This window comes from Odocoileus virginianus, chromosome 4 (assembly GCF_023699985.2).
Source record: "Odocoileus virginianus isolate 20LAN1187 ecotype Illinois chromosome 4, Ovbor_1.2, whole genome shotgun sequence".
In the NCBI taxonomy this organism is placed as follows: domain Eukaryota; kingdom Metazoa; phylum Chordata; class Mammalia; order Artiodactyla; family Cervidae; genus Odocoileus; species Odocoileus virginianus.
In genome coordinates this window covers 86,928,418-86,942,150 of record NC_069677.1, presented here as the reverse complement: position 1 = coordinate 86,942,150, position 13,733 = coordinate 86,928,418, and the positions used below count along the sequence as shown (strand labels likewise).

General features: G+C 47.1%; 2 protein-coding genes across 3 annotated transcripts in view; one reads left to right on the top strand and one right to left on the bottom strand.

The window, feature by feature from the left end:
- DYRK1A (dual specificity tyrosine phosphorylation regulated kinase 1A) overlaps positions 1 to 10,982 on the bottom strand; it is a 141,696-nt gene extending 130,714 nt beyond the window's left edge. The window contains exon 1 of one of the 2 annotated variants that reach the window (XM_070466982.1): positions 10,812 to 10,982. The gene's annotated coding sequence lies outside the window, so the exon portion shown is untranslated. The remainder of the gene's footprint in view (positions 1 to 10,811) is intronic. The other variant, XM_070466980.1, reaches the window with a different exon arrangement.
- On the top strand, positions 10,707 to 12,002 carry LOC110123105 (skin secretory protein xP2-like). Its single transcript, XM_070467094.1, has one exon. The coding sequence runs from the start codon at positions 10,707 to 10,709 to the stop codon at positions 12,000 to 12,002; it is 1,296 nt and encodes a 431-aa protein (XP_070323195.1).
- Positions 12,003 to 13,733: the final 1,731 nt, after the last annotated feature.

The following is a 13,733-nucleotide window of genomic DNA, read 5'->3' as shown; positions in this document are numbered from 1 at the left end:
ACATATTACATGAATGCTAAAAATTGTCTTCAAATTCTCCCCTTTGCATAGCTGATTCCAATACTGCTGAGTAACGATGGGCCTCAGGCCAATTCCTAAGTAAACTTACCTAGTTTTACTGACATTTTGAACCATTTAATGACAGAATCATTATAGGGAAATTCAAAAAGTGAAATTAGACTGCAAAATATGCTGGGATCCTAATAATTTTACTACCATTGCTCTTTTGGAAAACTTTAATGAAACAATTTTTTGTACCACATAAGTAACGTGTACCAAAAATAAATGTGTTTGATGTAAGGATGAAGTAAAAGACACCACTGTGGTGACAGCTGTTCTTTTTCAAGGGGAAATGATCAAATAAGAACAAATTTTTCAGCAGACAGTATTTGTCTTTAAGACAGGAGTCCTACTTATACCCAAATAAAGTTTAACTTAAACTGTCAAAGGGACTTTTAAAAGTAGACAAAAGTTTTGACCTCCAAAAAGCACCACTGAATCTCATTCCATTTCATAGACTGTGCTCCCTTTAATGAAAACGCCTGTCTGCCCTAGACTGAGTCCGTAATCCCTCGCTAGAGCCGACTGCGTCACGGGGCAGGCACTGCTCCCGGGCCCCAGGGCCACGTGTGGCGCCCAATAGGTACTCAGTAATAGCTCTATCCACCTCAAAAGAGAAACGATTTTTAGATAACTGGTCTCCCAATAAGAACATATGTGACAATAACAGAACAAATGTGGTATTTTTCAGGAAAATACGAAGCTACTCAGAATAAATTGAATGCACATGTTTAACTACTCCACACTTCTCAGCCCATGAGCTGGGGACACCTCTTCCTCTCCAGGATCACTGCTGCCAACACTGCCTTCCCCCACTGCCCCATTTTGTAGCTCATTTTTAATGGCACTACAAGTTATTTCTACCTGGCAACAAAGGTCCATCTAGTCAAAGCTATGGTTTTTCCAGTAGTCATGTATGGATCTGAGACTTGGACCGTAAAGAAATCTGAGCACCGAAGAACTGATGCTTTTGAACTGCAGTGCTGGAGAAGACTCTTGAGAGTCCCTTGGACTGCAAGGAGATCAAACCAGTCAATCCAAAAGGAAATCAGTCCCGAATATTCACTGGAAGGACCGATGCTGAAGCTGAAACTTCAATACTTTGGCCACCTGATGAGAAGACTGACTCACTGGAAAAGACCCTGATGCTGGGAAAGATTGAAGGCAGGAGGAGAAGCGGACGACAGAGGATGAGGTGGTTGGATGGCATCACCAACTCGATGGACATGAGTCTGGGTAAACTCCAGGAGTTGGTGATGGACAGGGAGGCCTGGCGTGCTGCAGTCCACGGGGTCGCAAAGAGTTAGACAGGACCAAGAAATGAACAACAACAAGTTATTTCCACCTGTCACTAACAGAAGGACTGAACTACAGTAACTCTCTCTTCTGTTCTTCCACTGTTCCTTCAGGACCTTACTAGGAAATATTCTCAACTGTTCCCATCAAGCCAATCATTCGACTCCTCAAGAGCTTTACTATACTGCCACACCAAAGTTGAATTCTCTCCTTTCTATCTCCAGAACTTGGAGTCCTGGGTCAGGGCTTCCCTGGTGGCCTAGTGGTTAAGAATGCACTAACTGTTAACAGTCATGGTCTTCTTTGTCCTAATCTTGCTGGTATACACACAACTATTTCAACACTTAACAGCTGAGGTCACCAAACCTTACTCATTTTTGTAGTGAAAGCTTCTACCACCACAATTCATGTATCTTACAGGGGACAGGCAAAAGTTTCCTCAGTTGAAGAGGAACAAGACTCACCTTTTACAAAGCATTGACAATTTATCAAAACATCATTTTTCATTCAACAGAATACAGAAAAATCACAAAAAAAATTTTAACTAAATAGCAAAGAATGAATATTCTGTTAAAGTGTAAGACATACCATAAGATGCTCAAATTCACTCATGAAGAAAATTCAAACAATCAGACTGCACTGTTCACCTATTAAACTTACGAAGATTTAAAACTTGAATAATGCCAGTGCTTTTGAGATTTGGGAAACTACACAGTCTTAAACACTGCTGCTGAAGTATAAATTTGTGCTACTTTTTGGAAGACAGTTTGGCAAAACATACTCATATGTGCATATATCTGGTGAACCAGCAATTTCTCTTATAAATATGTATCCTCTGGCTAACACTGACAAAAAAGTTACATGTACAAGGATGTACACTGCAGTACTGTTTAAAACTGGCAGAATTATGGGCTTCCCTGGTGATCCAGGGGTTCAGAATCCACCTGCCAATGCAGGGGACATGGGTTCACTCCCTGGGGCAGGAAGATTCCACGCGCCTTGGAGCAATGAAGAGTAGCCCCTGCAACGAGAGAAAGTCTGCAAACAGCAACCAAGACTCAGCACAGCCAAAAATAAACAAAATATTTTTTTTTTAAGTTCTAAAAATAGGAGGAAAAATTAAATTCTCTTTAATGGAGACTGACTCAGTTGTGTTGCATCCATAACATCAAAAACTTCCCAACTGTTTAAAAAAAAAAAAAATACAGGGAACTCTACCACCTGATACAGAAGTATTTCCAAGATAGACCAAGACATTTAAGTTACAAAACCACGTGTTTAGCAAGACCCCATTTGTTTTTTAAGTACACAGAACGTATACATACACAATGTCGCGCTTGAATAAAAAAAAAAACGGGATCACACTAAACATACAGTTTCGTCATTTGCTGTTGTTCAGTCTCTAACTCTTTGCAAATCTGCAGCACGACAGACTCCTTGGTCCCCCACTATCTCCCAGAGTTTGCTCAAATCCAAGCCCACTGAGTCAGTGACGCCATCCAACCATCTCATCTTCTGCTGCCCCATGTTTTCTAACACACGTGTATATACCAAATGTTTATATATACAGCTTGCATATATACATATAGAACATTTCTGGTAGGAAAAACTAAATAGCTGTTACTTATGGAGCACAGGTGGGGAGGGCTGGGGGTGGGTGACCCCATTCATTCTATAGGGCTGGATCTTTTTTTTATCCTGAAAATAAAAAACTTGTTGAACTTTAAAAACTAAAATTCCCCAAATCAAAATGACACCTTTGAGGTCTGCTCTAAGACTGCTCAAACAGGAGTCCTGACCATGAGAAAGCGCGAAGAGGACACTCCTACTCCAATGACCGCGCATCCAATCAAGCCCAGAGGCCCTCAACACATTATCTGTGGCCCCAAGACCAGCCCTGACTGGCCAGCAAGGGCCAGCCCCACGCTAACAACCTCAGCCACCAGAGAAGCCTCTGAGCACCAGCCAGGGCCGCACCACAAGCAGACACTTCTCAAACAGGCCCGACATTCTCCTTGGACAAGAGCACGTGTGCCCTAACCCTCCCTCCTCTTCCCAAAAGCTCTCTTACTAGTGCGGGTGCTCATCTCCAAGGTTTAAAATGACAGCAGCTAATTAATAAAGTGTTAACCTGGTAACAGTTGAAGGCTATTTCCCTAGGAATGTTTCCATTTTAAATTAGGGGATCCAGCTCTTACCTTAATCTACAGGTATGAATTCAAAGGTGAGAATGGCAAGCGAAATCAGCTGAAAAGAGAAGGAATGATCTGAGGACATGGCCTACACCTTTGTTCCTTCTCATCATGCCAAATCCACACCTCCTTATCATCTACCCTAACTCTGGAGATAAACCTCTCTACCCACTACAGCACCAACACTAATGATATTTGATTTAAAACCTCACCTTCCCACCTTTAAATATTTATTGGACCAACTCACAGTATTTTTCTAAGAGGCTCAGAAGACTGTGAAGTGAGCCAACCATTCAATAGCAATGAGCTCACACATAAATAGCAACATATTTGAATGACAGAACTTCCTATAAAATAAAAAATGCAGTTGTACTCTTCTCCTTCCTCTCTTCTGGGGAAAGAACAAAGAACCAAGAGTCGGGAAAACATGCGCTAGCCCCCACCCCCAACCTGCTTACTCCGAAGGACTGGTTAGTCATTTCATTTCTTTGCATCCATTTCCTCCTCTAAGATGAGAAATGAACTATGTCAAAGTTTCTCAAAATGTTTCTACCGCATCAGGGATACTTGCAGTCCCAACTAAGACAGTGGATTCTAGCACATCACCCAAACCTTCAGAAAGACGAGTCTCAGGCTGGGGAGTCCCACAACTCTGACAAGTTCTCCTGAAAACTATCTGAGGCTCATTAGTTCCTCAGGTCTCTACTTGACCTAATTATAGGCTAGTTCAAATGAATCCTAGACCTTCCTCTTCTGTCAAACCCACAGAAAAAAAAGAAGAGCAAGACACTGGACAGGAAATGTGTAAATATCACTGCTATGATCGTTACAACTGCAGTGATCCAAACACTTACTGAAAACCTGACAAGATCTTGCAATATTGAATCGCACTCTCCTAGTATTGCTTGCTGAGGTTATGTACACAAATACACACAAAATGGTCCACAGGACCGCTAAAACTAAATCCAGCTCAGACTTCAAATACTGTTTAAATATAACAGTTACTGCAACCGAGATTCATGTTTCTATCAGAAAATACCTTCAATAAAATAATATGCTATTAGACTCCAAATTCCTTCACTGTTATAAGTTTAGTTACATTAACTCTAATCTGACTACATATGTATATACTGCATATACTAAGTACTGATAGTCTATTTCAATTTACACGATAGTTCAAATGATTAATGAACAAATATGGAATATAAACATTAATTAGTGCAGTAAGTTGTCTTTTCAAAGTTCATCTCTGTTAAGTTTCTTCCAAGATATGTGAGAGAGTGACAGGCAACGCTTCCTCGCCCGTTCTCCTGTTCTTCAGTAGAAACAGGTTTTCGGGCGGACAATCAGCCAGCCTACTGATGATCACATATCCCAGCCTCCGTTTGCAGCTACACGGGGCCACCTGACGAAGTGCCGACCGACAGGTGCGAACAAGTCATGTACGCAATTTCCAGGTTCGACCAATTTGAAGAAGGGGTGTCCTCCCCCACATCCTATTCCTGGACCGTGAATGTGGTGGCGAGCGGTCTTGAACTGCAGGGGCCATGCGGTCCCGTTAAGCACAGGAAAGCGACAAGATGGAAGGAACCAAGGTCCCCTGTATCTTGGAGCTGCCACACCAGCCTTAGACTACTTAGATGAGAAAGAAAGAAACTCCACATTTAAGCCACTAGTCAGAACATGGGCCCAATCTTGTGTTCTAACTAATGATACACAAAGTTTACGTTACTAATAAGTATTACATAATAGCTACTTACCAACTCAGTAAAGTTGAAACTCTAATTATAAGTTCTTGGGTAACCTCACTACTGAAATTATTGCTACTGTACCATCTTACATTTATATGGCATTTTACACTTTTGCAAAGCATCTCATCAGAGCATCTCATTTCACATATTCCAAATCCTGGGCAGGGCAGCTAGGGCTTACGCACAGTCGGCATACAGGATTCTAAAGCTCCGAAGCTACCCTGCCCAAGACTGCACAAGGAAGGAATGGTGCTCAGGCTTCAGCACACAGGTTCTTCATCCCATCCTTCTGTGTACATGTGCATTCATCTCCTCCTGCTGTGTGCCCTGGGATTATTCCTGTCCAGACGGACCTTGCAGTTGAGCAGTAAGAGGGAGAGACGGACAGGCAAAGGATACACATACACGTGCATGCTGTGCTGTGCTGAGCCGCACAGTCGTGTCCGCCTCTTTGCGACCCCCATGGACTGTAGCCCACCAGGCTCCTCCATCCGTGGGATTCTCCAGGCAAGAATACCGGAGTGGGTTGCCATGCCCTCCTCCAGGGGATCTTCCCAACCCAGAGATTGAACCCGGGTCTCCTGCATTGCAGGTGGAGTCTTTACCAACTGAGCCACCATGGAAGCCCGTACACGTGCATACCTGAGTAACTGTCAGGTTACTTTTTAACAAGGGCTGTCCAAGAAAAGCCGTTGGTAAGAACGCATGGCCAAGGAGTCTGACTTAGAACCGAGTCTGGGGAAAGAAGTAGTATTTATGCTGAGACCGTGAGGATGGGCATCATCCTCACGGTGAAGAGGGAGGGAGCGAGGGAGGGAGAAGACTGTTAAGAAATGTATGTGTTATCTCAGTCTTCACAAGCATCCATGGTAAGGATCACCAACCCATCTTACAGATGAAGAAACTGATATTAAGCAAAACCACTGTGCCTTAAGTCCACATTGCCAGTAAGAGGCGGGATTGGTTGAGATTCCAGACCTGCCTGACTCTGGAGGCTCTGCCTGGTACTGCCCCACAGGCCAACACTCTTCACAGATAGCACGCTTCAGCCGCTATCTCTACCTCTGTAATAAGCAGATTTGGAGTAGATCTCACGTTTGAGCATCTTCTTACCCAAATGCATTTGCTAAAATGCCAATCTTAACCACAAATATCCAGAAAACAAAAAATCAACTCGTTAGTAAAAATTTTATATAGAGAAACGAAGAGAACTATTTAATGAACAGGGATGTTATTTAAAATAGAATTGATGCTAAAACCAGTTTCATTCCATGTTAAACCAGTTCACTAAGCGCCTCTCCACAAAAGCAACTTAAGCAATTAAATTATGGGGCAATAAAATGAAAAATAATTCATCAAGAGTATAGATACACTTTAAACTATTATGCATATCAGATATGGGCACAGGTCCATCAAACAATAAAAAATTAAAACAAGCAAAACTTTCACAGTATTACAAACTTTTAAAAGTCACCTTCTAGAAGAGAGGGTGCATAGCTCTGGGAGAAGAATCAATTGCTAAGAAGCCTAAATGGTTCTATATCAGCAAAATGCATGCCTACAAGGAACCACATTATTTTAGATGTTCAATGTACTGTAAGTTATCTCCAATGAGGAATTTTATCTCACTATGCAACTCTGGAAGAAGGTTTTCAAAGCGAAAGCATAACTTATTTCAAACGTTTGGCTGGTTTATACAATGCTGTATTTCCGAGTCATTTTGTTTTCATATACCAAACAATGAAACTAAGGCTACCAGCAGCCACTAGGTTAGAAGATGAGACTTGTCTGTAATTACCTAGTAAGAACCTTAAATTAATTACTTTAGTCACATGAAGTCGACATTTCACTTTCACATAACCAACGGTAAATTTTACAGCTCTAGCTTTACATTATAACACTGATATAAAGCAAGATTTTGAATGATTTCTTTATTTAGGGGCAACTGGGGAGAAATTTTAGGTAATTTAAAATAATTTGATGATTTTCCCAAGTAATTAAACACAAATTATAACCTGCCCTCTCCAAAATTTTAATCCAAAACTGTGCCAGCTTTGGGTTATGAATTACCATAATTTCTCTAACCATCAAAACATTGCCCAGTGGCCAAAATAATATATGCTAAGAAGTCTTTTAAAAAGCATAACCACTGTGTATATGTAAGGCGCTCATACAAAAGTAATAAAGTCACACATTTCACTTTGGGCAATGTTACTGTTAGTGTCAAGTTTCAGGGGCCCATGTTTGATAGTTTCAAGAAATATCTTTACTTCTAAATAGAAAATACATACAAGTATCTGGAGGTAAAACCACCAAAAAACTCAACAGGAACTATTGATTCTTAGCTTACAGTTTAAATTACAGATAGGAATACAACAAAATTCTAAGACTAGTAGAATTTTGGGGAAAGAAGAGTCAATCTCTTCACAAAGACTCTTGAAGTTTGGGGGTTCTGTTGAGTTCACAAGTTTAAATTTTTTTCTCAGGAGATGAAAAGAGAAACTGCTTGGGTGTGGGGGTGTGGGTGTAGGAAATATGAAAGTTCTTTGAAATCAGAGAAAGCAAATGCTAAAGCAAAGAAAATTTGATACACACCTTATGACAAAGAAAAAAAGTCACAAATGAAGCCCCCTCTTCTATTTAGCTAGTTTTTAAGAGCATGCGTAAGGCAACTCTCTTCTCACTCATAATAAAGTTATTTCTATTCAGATTTTCTCCCCATGACTGGATAACTGCCAACCATATACACACACACACGTGAAAACATCCCTAAGCATCCCAAACTTCTAAGCTTTTTGCTTGTTTTTGTTTTCAAGTAGTACCAAAGATTCCATATAAATTAGCTTCTCCTCTCTTTGTAGTTTCAAAACAAAATGTATGCCAAAGGTCACACTCATCATGCATTATAACAAGTTATCTTCAATTTTGCTTTCACAGATAATCATGGGGCTATAAAAACCTATATAAATTCTTTAAATACCAGTTGCTGCACTTACCACTCCCCACTCCCACATCTCTAAGCCATAAACACAAAAACTCCCCATAAATAAAACTCAAGGGCAGACATCAGACAATATTATAGTGGGGGAAAAAATTCTAACCCAAAGAGGTGCTTTTTTTTTTTAATCTACATTCCCAAACAAGACACTGCATTACAATGGAATATTTTCATTTATTTTGAATGTTAGTGACCTTAAAAGGCTGGGCTAAATGTCTGAATCCCTAGGAGACAGTTATTATGTATGTGTATTACATTTCCAGTAAGTCCCACCAAAAGAGCTTTAAAAGAAATTTAAGATCTTAAACCTGAATTCCATATTCTGAACAAAAACAAAGATCTCACTAGATTTCACAGTCCATCTCCCACCCCTACCAATATCGACCATCCACTTCACTCAATTCTACTCAAATCCTTAATCTTTTTTTAGATTTCAAAGGAAAGCCTTCACTTTACAGAGAGGGGATCCTTCTTTCTAGGAGACTTAATTTCTGAGCTTATGCCTCTTAGGAAGTTTCTGTACTCAGTTTTACAATTTGGTGTAGACACTGACAGAACTCCTTAACTTTTTGGCAAGGTTTGAAGTCTAAATGAATTTGAACAGCCACCATAAACACTATTGCGACTCCAAAACAAATCCACTGAAACCAATGGGGTACTTTAAGTGTTAAGTCGTACGTCTATTAAAAATCTTAACACAACTTGAGTAAACTTTTTTCATAACTGCTGTTTCCTTGAAAGCTATCTTCTTCAGTTTAAAATCTTACCACATGAAATTTTAGTTCTAGTCTCATATTTATAGCAGAAAAAAATTATCCTTAAAATAACTAATCAAAATATGGGAAATTTACAAAGCTAAAGGTAATTCCACTAAATTATTCAAACGCCCCCCAAAACAAAGTATTAAGTATATCCATTCTTAAATACTTCGTATATGTAATGTGTAAGGACTCCCAGGGAAAATCAAAGTATTCAAAGATAAAAAAAACCAAAAATAACTTTGCACAAAACTTTCTTATGACTCATCAATACTTAAGTGATGACTATAATTAAAATTAAGTGTGAGGAACCAAACGCAGAACAGAATACTTTTTAATTCCTTCCATTCAAAAATTGTCTACACAGTTTTCTTCAGAGTGGGGGGAGGTGGGGGGGGGAGCTGACAAATTAGTTTCATTAAGAGGGCCTTGCTTCATTCTCTCCTTTCCGCTTCTGCAAACCACAAAAGTTAATTCCACGCCACCACTATACGTGGATTCAACCCTGAGTCATTACAACCAAATAGCTCCAAAATTTGCCAGTACTTCTAATAACGAGTTATAAGCTAGTGATTAAGAGCCCGGGCTGGCTACAGACTCCCGGCTTCAGGAGTCCCAGCTGTGTGACCTTGGATGAGTCACCGCTCAGTTCCCTCATCTGTGAAATGGGTAACAGTATCTACCTGGAGAGTAATAGAGTTATTAATACATGGTCCTAATCTTTTAACTCGGGAGCGAAAACAATGTTATAAAGGGTGTATTTCCTGACAACCCGGGCAGAATTCAAGAAACAAATGGCGCTGGCGCTCAAGTACTGCACCTAGATCACCAAGATTCACATCATCCAGGGGTTTTGGACGACAGACTCAGCCAAGTCGTCGGAATCACTAATTCTGCCCCATTTTTAACTATTTCAGACCGGGGAGGGGGACGGGGGGAGGCCTTTCTGCCCAGTGTGAAGCTTCTTCAGCCAGCCGCGGCGGATCTAAGCCTATGAATAAGGCTCCGGCGAGTTCCGTGCCATACACCCAGGTTTCGATTATTAATTTACGCATCCGCGGCCCTCCGGCACCCTCCGAGGGCTGTGCTGCGCGGGTCACCAGCCCTCCGACGTCGAGCGGCCGGGCTCTCACGCGCACAACTTCCGAGCAGGCCGAGGGCCCGGGCTCCGCGAGCAAGCAGCCCGGAGGGCCGCGCTGGGGGGACCCAGCTCCCCAGCCTTCCCCGGCGCCTCGCCCGGCGGCCGGGGGCAGCCCCATCAAACCCTGTAACCCGTGGCATTGTCCTTGCGGAGGACCGCGGCCGCTGTTCCCACACTGGTGGGGACCGAGAGGAGGGACGAGGGAGGAGCTGGGGGAAGAGGATGAGGAGGAAGAGGAGGAGGAGGAAGACACCCTCCTCCCCTGCGCTCGGGCAACCAGGCAAAAGGTCTGGCGCTTTCTCCCGGCCCCCAGGCCCCGGCTCCCGGGAGGCCGCGGCCCGGGCCCCCCAGCCCTCCGCAACTTTCCCTTCGCTAGCGCCCGCCTCTCCTCCGGGATCGGGGCCTGTCGGGCGCCCTCCCGCCCGCCCTCCTTCCTTTTCTCCCCCGCCCCGACCCCGGGCGGCCGGCCGGCCAGCCGGCCGGCCTCGGGCCGCGGCGCCTCCTCCTAAAATGGCAGGTCCCTCCCTCCGCCCGGCCGGCCTCGGCGCGGGCCCCGGCTGCAGGCCGCAGTGGGGGAAGCCGGGCCGCCGGGCGGGGCCGCGGCCGGACACTCACCGGGACGATGGCGGGGCGCTCGCGCCGTTCCCTCCGGTGAGTCTCTGCCGCCGGCTTCCCGCCGCCGCCGCCGCCGCTGCGCCCCCGCCGCGGCCTCCGCCGCCAGCGCCGCCCCGGCCGCCTCTCTCTCCGCCCCCGGCGCTCCCGGCTCCGCGGTATCCGAGCCGCAGCCTCCTCAGGTCTCGCTGCCCGGCTCGCGGGTCCGATCGGCGCCCGGTGGGGCGGGGGTGTGTGTGGAGGCCAGGGAGGCGGCAGCCCCCCTCCCCGGCAAATACCGCAGTCCCCGGACCCCGAGCCCCGCGGCGCGGCGGGGGCCGCGCGGCCCGGCCCGGCGCGGAGGGCGGCGGCGGCGGCGAGGCCGGGCGCCCAGTCGCGGCCGCCGCCGACGGCGGCTTCTTCTTCCCCGAGGAGGATTTTGTAAATCTCACAAAATGGCGCGCGCTCCAAAGCTGCGCAGCGAGGAGCGCCGGGGCCCGAGCGGCGGCGGCGGCGGCGGCTCCTCAGCCAGGAGAGCCCGAACCGCCCGCCCCCGAGTCCCCGCACGGGCAGACGGACACACACTCACACTCTCTCACACACACGCGCGCACGCACCCTCGCACACGCTCCCTCTCACACACACACACACACACACACACACACACACTCTCACACTCACACCGGTCCCGCCCGCTCGCCGGCGGCGGCGGCGGCGGCGGCAGCGGCAGCGGCAGCGGCACCAACAGCAGCAGCAGGAACAGCAGCACAAGCGGCGGCGGCGGCGGCGCCCGCACCCCCCGCTCGGGGTGTCCGCTCTCCTGAGCCCGACCTGGGCCGCGATCAGCAGCAGCGACGGCAGCAGTCTCCCCGGATCCCCCCGCCGCTCTCGCCGCCGCCACCCCCGCCTCACTCCAATGGGGCTTTTTATTATTATTCGGGCGGGAAGCGAAAGGGTTTAAAAAAAAACCCAACCAACAAAATGGCGACGGACCGACCCGGTCGCTATAGCAACTGTCAATCAAAACGCAACCCCCCCCCCCCCGCGGCTGACGTGCTGACGTCCTCCTCCCGCCACCCCCGGCCCCAAGCCGGGGGGCGGGGCCTGTTGCTCGGGCAACGGCAGATTCCGTTTCCCTCCTTTTCCCTCCGTTCCCCCACCCCTCGGCCTCCGTCCCCGACCGACCAACCACCCAACCCCCCTCAGGTCACGTGAAGGATAAATTCGGAGCTCGCTACGAGTGTCAGAGGAGGGCGCGTGATTCGCTCGGGGGAGGGGAGCGGAGGGGGGACGGCCGGGCTGAGGGGAGGGAAGGGGAAGAGGAAGACTTTGGTGGCCGAGGCGGCGGCCCGGCCTGTGCGCGAGCACCCGCCGCTTCCCGGGCCACCCGGCCGCGCCCCGACCCGCGCGCGCCGCGCCCGCGCTGACTGCGGTCCCGGGAGCGCGCGCGTCCCGGCCTGCGCGCCGCCGCCAGCGGAGCCCGGCGCTTCCGCGTCGCGCGCGTGCAGTCGCGCGCGTGCAGTCGCGCGCGTGCAGTCGCGCGCGTGCAGCCCCGCCCGCGCAGGGGTGGGGGAGGGGGCGGGGAGGACCCGGGGCGCCCCCCGCCCCCCGCGCTTCCGGGGCCTGGGCTGCTCACCTGCATCCCCGGGGAGCGCGCCGTTGGCCGCGCCCGCCCGCGGACTCAGGCTGCGCTTGGACTGGCCTGCGTGCCCCCCTCGCCGGAAAAGATGCCCATGGAGGCGGCGGCGGCGGCGGCGGCGGCGGCGGCGGCGGCGGCGGCGGCGGAGGGGGGTGGGGAAGAGGCCGCCTCCGCGCTTCAGACATCTCAGGAATTCCGGACGCTTCGCCCGGGTTCCGGGATGCCCCTGCGGCCGACGCCTCGCTTAAACCCTGGCGGTCGATCTTTGCAGCGGCCGGCGCCGGCATTCAGAAATGCCGGACGGAGCCATCATAAGCACTCCAGGCTTTTCCACGGATTTCAACCCCCCCCACCCCCCATCCCTTTCGGGGCGCAGCCTTCCTTCCCCATCGGAATGCCCCGAAAATTTATCTGCTCAAAACGATCACTGTATCCTTGTTCAACTCCCTCATTATCTCTTTCACGCAATAGCTCAGTTTCCAGATTCTCAATTCGCCCAATTAATTAATATTCCTTATTAATATTCTGACCTTCGTTTCTCTTTATTCTGCCTGTCCCTTCCGCCTGGGTAAATATTACGAGGTGTGCCCACCCCCCGCTCCCCCAGGCTTTAAAACCTAGGTATACTAGTAGCCATGCTGTGCTGGCTACTTTGTAATTAGTAGAGTCACTGGGTGAAAAAAAAGCGTATTTTGTACCAATACTAGTAAAGTGGAACTTGATATTGTGCTAAAAAAGGATACTGTACGTAGTATTTTATTGCAAGTCCAACAATTTATTTCTAAGCTAGATTTTGCCATCTTCGATGATAGTGTTCATATCCTATTTTTTTTTTTTCTTAAGCTGTTCACAAGTACAGTGGCAAGCAGATAAAATCCTAGGTGTAAAGGGGAAAAAACCCATGGCCTATATGGGGAAAGAATCTTTAAGAAGAGTGGATATGTGTTTAAGTATAACTGATTCGCTTTGCTGTACAACTGGAACTAAGCATTGTAAATCAACTATACTCCCAATTAAAAAAAAAAAAAAAACTTACAGTGCAAATGGGACTGGGTGACCAAAGAACAGCTCTGTAATAAATATTGATCTCTACCCTGTGTGACTGGATGAAAGACACAAGGTTTTTTAAACAAATGTTTCCCTCCTACGATTATTAGAATGCTCATATACTAAGGCACCCATTCAAGTTCGTACAATCCAAGACTAAACTAGATGAAAAGTAGGCAAATAGGTTACTTCAGACTGATTCTCAAGATGTCAAAAGTAGCTATGACTATCAAAAGTTCTTTTGGAGCGCTGTTTCAAAA